This window comes from Calonectris borealis, chromosome 1, assembly GCF_964195595.1.
Source record: "Calonectris borealis chromosome 1, bCalBor7.hap1.2, whole genome shotgun sequence".
NCBI classification, from domain to species: domain Eukaryota; kingdom Metazoa; phylum Chordata; class Aves; order Procellariiformes; family Procellariidae; genus Calonectris; species Calonectris borealis.
This window is the reverse complement of record NC_134312.1, coordinates 117,978,245-117,985,592: the sequence shown is the minus strand read 5'-3', so window position 1 is coordinate 117,985,592 and position 7,348 is coordinate 117,978,245. Positions and strand designations below refer to the sequence as shown.

General features: G+C 44.5%; 1 protein-coding gene across 1 annotated transcript in view; it reads right to left on the bottom strand.

The window, feature by feature from the left end:
* Positions 1–2,431: 2,431 nt before the first annotated feature.
* Positions 2,432–7,348, bottom strand: part of CLIC6 (chloride intracellular channel 6) — a 34,009-nt gene continuing 29,092 nt past the window's right edge. The window contains exons 5-7 of the mRNA XM_075172209.1: positions 7,187–7,293; positions 5,724–5,905; positions 2,432–4,362 (exon numbers count right to left, since the gene is read on the bottom strand). Of these exons, the coding sequence (XP_075028310.1) occupies positions 4,201–4,362; positions 5,724–5,905; positions 7,187–7,293 (451 nt within the window). The 3' untranslated portion in view covers positions 2,432–4,200. The remainder of the gene's footprint in view (positions 4,363–5,723; positions 5,906–7,186; positions 7,294–7,348) is intronic.

The following is a 7,348-nucleotide window of genomic DNA, read 5'->3' as shown; positions in this document are numbered from 1 at the left end:
AAATTGAGAAAGAAATCTTCAAATCTCTACAACTCTACACAAGTCGTTGAAGAGTTAATAAATTAATAAAGTAACTGTCTGACCATATTTGCCTTGCGTATAATAGGTGTTTAAAAGGGACATGTGAAAATTGTATTTAAAATGATAGTATAATAAAAACATTTTTTGTACAAGCAACACCACACAGAAGACTACTTGTGTTAATAAGCATTTGGAAATCAGTAGCTTTATCTCTGCAAACATGCCTTTAAGTAATGGAACATGATCTCTGCTCTGGCATGGGATCAAGCACTACAAATCTGTGTCTAGATATTACATCTTACTGCATGTCAAGGCCACTCAGACAGCTAGTGATACCGTTAACACCACAACTTGCTTTCTCTCTCCCTTTATCTCATCTAATTTGTTCTCCAGTAAATTGTTTAAAAAAAGATATTTCAATGGTCTTTTAAAAATAGAATAACTCAAATATGGACAGAGGTATTTTCTTAAAATAATGTGTTTTAAAAAGGGCCAGACTCAGACACTCGAAACGTGTAGCGGATACGGGTTCATTTACTGTCGGATTGTGCGGACACTCTGGCTCGCCCCATCCCAGGACAAATGAAGTGACTTCAGTTTTCTGATATGCTGGGTCATTTCTATCACGTCTCTACCCACATTTTCTCCCTGTGTGGCCTGAACTATGCAAGCACCAATCATAACGTGCTGCTTTAGGTAGCATCATGTGTGCCCAGCTATCCATCATGGAGGGCTGGAGCCAACAACTTCTTTTGCACGAGTAAGAGGAGTAAGGAAACCACAAAACATTAGGTTTCACACTCATCGGTGGCCACAAGCATTTAATCAAATATCCTTCCAAGCAATGTCAGATTTTAAGGAGAAAAAACACCTGTTAGCTGAGTGTCTGAGGCTTTTTTTCCCCTTCACCTGACAGTACTGGAAGTGCAGGCATGTGGTTCTGATGAAGCCTTAGGAAAAGAGGACAGAGCGAGGGAGGTTAAATGAATGATCTGGAGGCAAAAAGAAGCTTCATGGTGTCTATAAACCATAAACATGGGCGTAACACAAAGCAGCGTGATGTTTCAGGCAGGTATGGCTCTTGCCCTTTTCAGTCAGCAAGGACGAACGGTGATGGACTGCCACTGAGCCCTGGCACACCAGCTCCTGACCTGCAGCCGGCTCCAGATGTGGACACGGGTGCTGCATTTGGGTTGGGAAAGCAGGCAGGGCCAGGCCATGGGGCGATTGTGACCATGGGTCCGGGGGAAGGAAGCCAGTGTGGGATCTTATGGAAGAGAAGGGTGATATTTATTCTAAATGGCACGTATTTTACTCATTTTCAGTGTCCCGTGGGTCATCTGCACCCAGACAACCGCCCAGGCAGTCTATGTGTGAGGTAGCAGGCCAGTGCCACTGGCTGTGGAGTCCTAATACAGCTCTTTGGTTCTTCGCTGGTGACAACAAGCTGTTTTCTAGATATGCCTTTTATATCCCCTAGGGATCTGTCAGGATCTTTAAGTCAAAGGCACAATTCTTGCTTCCCATTGTTCTGCCGTTTTCTTTATCAGGATGTTTTATGGCTCCCCTCCTGTTCCTCCTCATTTCTTTACCTTAGCTAGAGGCTTCTTGCTATCAGGTCCTTTGAATGAAATTACTTCTACAGTGCCCTGTAGTGATTAACCTATTCCTTTTTTTAATCCTCGTTTTTCTGTTTCTTCTAGTGCTTTCACACGCGCATTTTCATTCATCTTCACCAACCTCAAGACTTGTGTTACAAATACTCTGACCTGTGCCAAAGACAATTGCTCTCATCAATGTCCAGGCGTGATTTGGAGATAGGTACTGTTCTCCACAACCAGCGTGGCCACCCTGTTTCCAGGAGGTAGAAAAGAGCGGTATGGATGTGAACCACACATTGCTACACGCTCTCAGGGCCAGAGAATAGCCCAGGCTCTCTGTTATTTATTGATGATAAACAGCCATAACTGTATATATGGTGAGAAGTAAGAAAGGCCAGGAGCAGGCTCATGCATTCGGGTTGCTGCAAGAGCTGCCGAGCAGCGTGGACAGTCCCTGGCTGCTTTGGGTCATCTCAAGTGGATCTCCCCAAGAACAAACAAGTTACAAATGTGGCCAGCCCCAAACCAGCGTGGAGGTGGGACAGTTTGTGCTAGGTGGCTGAGCGGTCAAGGATTACACCCTGGCCCTTTGGTTTTTTATTCAGCAATAACGGGCACAGCCAGTATGTATTGCTCCCAAGATCTCACTGCAGGTCTGCGACATACGTGATTCCTCCAAAATCAAAGCTGGGTTAAATTTTGCCTCTTATTTCTTAAAATCCACTGTTGCAATGCATCGTACCAGGAAATTACCAAGGAAATAAAGACAGAACACTGTTCAAATTACTTATGAATTTGTATATTTTCTATTTAAATTTGTAAGGCATATGAAAAGAGTATACAGATTTCATTTTTTATATATTATATATATGTATGCATTTGAAAATACAAAGTAACCGTTAGTAATATGTGATGAGTGACTGCTCAGCTATGAACCCCAATATGAGAGTTCACAATTGAGGGTGGAGGGAAAAGGTATTGTGTCTGTTTTCTCTAAAGGCAAACTAAAACTGCATACTGAACAATGCTTACAAATAATTGTGAAGACAGCACATTTGCATCAGAACTGTGTAGTGTGTAAGACGAAGACACCGCAGACACAATATATCTGACACCGACTATTACCATTAAGTAATGCTTTGTTAGAAAGCAAGCGCATGTTTGACATGGACAAGAACGAATGACTAGTCTATAGCAGTCTTTTTGTGGATATAGGTGCTACAAAGGCTATTTGTAGCCATTTTCACATCTATTTTGTACATACAGGCAAAATCCATCAGAAGGAAACTCCCAGGAGACCCTATGACTAAAGCATTGCATCCTCTACTCCTGTGTGCTTGCTGAGGGCCTGCTCAGCAGAAAGCAGCTGTGGACGTCACTTTTTGTAGTCCATACATCTCCAACAGCGCGCTCCCTGATGCCAGGCTAGAGGGTGTTTCTCACCAGTACTGGCTGCCTTGAACACAGACTCATGCAGGGCTGGAGGGGTTCATCTAATCCATCCCCCGCCAAAGGCAGGAGGTGGGTTCCCGATAGGTACCTGTCTGATCAGCTGTAAAGCTCTCAGCAATGAAGTGCTAACAGCTGCCCGGGAAAAGCCAATATGCTGGAGCTCAACCAGGAAAAGGAAGTATAGAAGGACTGTTTCTTTCTTAGACCCTCTCCTTCTCTTTGCTTTCCAAAACCAAATGAGTGTCGTGGACGGATGACAAAGAGAGACCCTACATCAGTAGGATCGCCCATCTACATCACCCATTTCTTCTGTCTACAGTGACAACCAAGTCTCTCCCTCCTCTCTTGTTGAATATTTATTATCAGACACTCCACAGGCCAGTGACAGCCTGTGTTCCTCTCTTTGGGAGCACCAGGAGGGAAGTTTGATGGGTTATGCAGCCCTGAGGGAGGAGAAGGCAGGAATTTTTATTTATTTATTTATTTTTAATTTCAAAGACGACTCACGCAATGTGAAAAGGAGTTGTTCTTCATTGACCTGCCCTGCAGGTCTCTAGCACAGAGGAGAGGGCTTCTGGGAAGTCAGGTGTGGACCTCTCTCCTGGGTTAGCCAGGGTGCTGCACGGGCACCAGCTGCCGGCTCGCAGCCCTCCGGGGCTTGCAGAGAAGCAAACAGAAACCCTCCCGGTAACTGTGAAGTTTGGCAACAACTGTGAAACAGAGATCAGAGGCAGCAATAATGACAGGTTAAATGTGTGTTAGAAACAGGGCTATTTCTTCTCAAAATTCAGCAATTTAGCATAAGTCACTAGTCTGTAATATTGCTATAATTGTGTGACCTACACTGTTTCCCTAACTTCAACAAATGCTTTAATATTGACTGATGCCTTTAACTTGCAATCCACAACAGACATTCATGTGTGCAGACATCTGTACAGACACACAAACATATACATATATAATTTAAGAATGAGCAAATAATGCTATACAATCATTATAAAAGAAGGATTGGCCAATAGCAGAACTTAAAATTACACTGCAGAATGTATGCTGGCTTTTGTTTTTTCCATCTTGGCTGGTGCCCATCTAAATCTCAGAAGTAATAAAGAAAGGAGGCATCTTCTGTTTACTTCATTCTCTTTGCAACATCCAAATACGCATACTCAATTTCTTGATCAGCAGGACAAGTGTTTGTAAATTCATCTCTTGCATATGCATTGTTCAAGTATCTTGAAATCCCTGTCATTTCAGGTGGAAAATCAAAATTTCTGTATTTTTTTGCAACAACCTTTTATTAAAAGAAAAAAGAAAAATATCATTACACACATGATCTGAAAAAAACCCCAAATCTACTCTTTATGCACATTTTTAATTTTCAATGTGTAAGTCTGTCGTTATATGCAACGTAGGGGGAAAGGAGAAGGAAAAACAAAAAAATCCAGAAGACACGGGATGAAGAAAGCTAGATAACAAACTAACTCACTTAAAAGGATTTATTTGGTATAAATATTCTGCTAGAGCTATGCAGAGCTCTTGGACCAGTAGACCACACCTGGAAGAGATGCAGCTTAAAACAGCAAAGGAGCTGTTAAGAATTAACAGAATAATCTTACGGTAATAAACTGGCCCACAATCGGATACTTTCACTGAAACAGAAAGGGAAAACTTGAATTAAAATACTAAATTCCAAACGGCTAGGGAAAACAACTATTGGCCAACACCTAATCCCTCCCTGTTGGCCAGCAAGGATGGTGTGACGTTCATGCTCCACCATCCTTCAGACATTCACCCGACGTAAGGCGATGCTCCCTGTCTTGGCTCTGCTGACCCTGCCACCTCTCGCGCTTCGCTCTGCCTGAGCTTTGCGTGGGCGTGGGAAAGGGCGGATTCCCCTGCTGCTCTCTCTGGAATAGGTTCAACCAGGACATCTCTGGGGAAAGTTTTCGCTTGTGGAGGTGTCGGAAAGCAATTCAATCCACTCCTCCTCTGACAAAAGAGTAGTCAAAAAGGAAACTTTCTGAAGTGACCTTGCTTGGTTGAAAACCGATGAATTTCCGTTTCTCTTCCAGAGCCTGGTTGGCTCCAGAGTAGCCCAGGGACAGGCTGTGACAACACCCAGACATCTCAGCCACCAGGACTGTTAGGTGCGTGCAGAAGAGGCTGGGAGCCTTGGCTGGAAGGCATTGGGTGGTGGCTACCCTGCCAGCGTTATTGGTACTAGTGGCGATATTCAACAAAGCAAGAGGTTTAGATTAAAGGTGGGAGAGAGAGGTTTGAATTTCAGCTTTTGCTGGCTTCTTGAATTGGCATGGACAAAATAATTTAACCTTACTGGTCCATGGCACTTTGCATATGAAATGCAAACGAAAACACTTCTCTACAGCACTGAATATAGCACTTGTTTCATACTTGTGAGAAGCTTAGCGAGTGCAGTCACAGCCCAGATATGAAACCAGATATTCTAGCTCCAGTCATCAGTTTGAGGATCTGCCTAGCTGTGCTATGATGAAATGGCGTTGTGCATTAGCGTTCAGCGTCCCTACACAGCTACTGTGTGGCCTCAGAATAAAGGATTCCTCTGCCTTTTAGAAAAGGACTTGAACTTCTGTGTTGCCCTTCTCTACAGGAAGCTAAAAAGCAAATACAAACCTTGATTATATGGAGCTTTGGTAGGAGGTTGCAATCCGCTAAGGTGAGCTCATCTCCATCCAGGAATTTCCGGCTGGAAACAGTGATCTCCTCAGTGCTGTAAGCATCAATTTCATCAGGCAAGGGGCTATTTAAATAGTTGTCCAGCTTCCTCAGGGCTTTAAGCAAAGATTTTTCCAAATCTAGGTTAAGACAATAAAAAGGTCATTCAAGCCTGTACCAAGGTCTCTCTGACACCAAGCAGAAAGGCGACTTCTGCATCCTGTCTCCTGGCACCAACCCAGCTCACAGACACTTGGCTATGCCAACTCCTGCAATTCCTTTATCCTAAGCTTAAAACTTAATGCTGGGATAAGAGCTCTAAGCAGCTAAAAGGGATTCTGAGAAAAACCAGACTGGGTCTGTGTTACCAGAAATGGCTCCTCAAACACCTCTGCGGAGTGTGCTTTTGCAGACTGGCCCATCAGAGTGGCTCTGCCTTCACATTGACCCTCGCCTTGGGAGCCACGGGGCAAGTCCCTGCCCACATGCAGGAAAGCAAGGCTGGGAGCGATGACAGCAAGCCACCGGGATGCCGCTTCGGGGTGTACGGGAAACCAGCCCAGGAGTCCTGTGCTTTCGGCCGAGCACACAGGAGTGGGGTCGGGGCAGCAGGGGCTGGCAAGGGTTGGCTGGGGTTGTCATGGGCTGGTGGTGCCCCTGTGCCACTGTGGAGGGGAGAAGGGACAAGCAAAGGGAACAGGGCTGAGAGCTGGAGGACAGAGATGAGTTAATGCATGGTGGTAGTGAGGGTCCTGCTCTAGAGAGATGTGCCATGGGGCCAGAGTCCTCATTATTTACAGAAATGGAGTAGAAAGGTAAGGTGTCAGTTCAAGCAGGCTGTGCTTTTAGCGGAGCTGTGGGGAAGGTGCAGTGTTAGGGGCTTGAGAGCTGAAGAAATGAGGAGGAGCTGGAGTTGTTGCTCCCAGGCTGACAGTGGTATCTGCATAAACTAACTTTAGTAATCCTCAAATAAGAGAGTGAATAGGCACAGATTTCCACAGCCTTTATGCCCTGGAAAATGACTGTTTAACCTACGCTGTGAATGCGATATCTCCAGCACAGTGTACTAATTCAATACTGTATTATAGAATCATAGAATCATAGAATCATACAGGTTGGAAAAGACCTCTAAGATCATCGTGTCCAACCGTCAACCCAACACCACCATGCCCACTACACCATGTCCCTAAGGGCCTCATCTACACGTCTTTTAAATACCTCCAGGGATGGTGACTCCACCACTTCCCTGGCAGCCTGTTCCAAGGCCTGAGCACTCTTTCAGTAAAGAAATTTTTCAATCTAAACCTCCCTTGGCGCAACTTGAGGCCATTTCCTCTTGTCCTAGAGGAACAAGCTGTACTAATACAGCTCTAATTTCTCCCAGTGACTACCAGGGCTGATGAAAGCACTCTAGCACATACTTTCATTGGCATCTTTTCTTGGGTTCTTTATGAACGCAGAGAATTTTGCAAAAACATCATTTCCTGCAGAGTTAGACTCTGGGTGGTTTGGTGCAAGTTTGGGATACCTGAGGAGTTAAAAGAAACAAAAAGAAGTTATATGACTAGTCTTTATTTTCATCT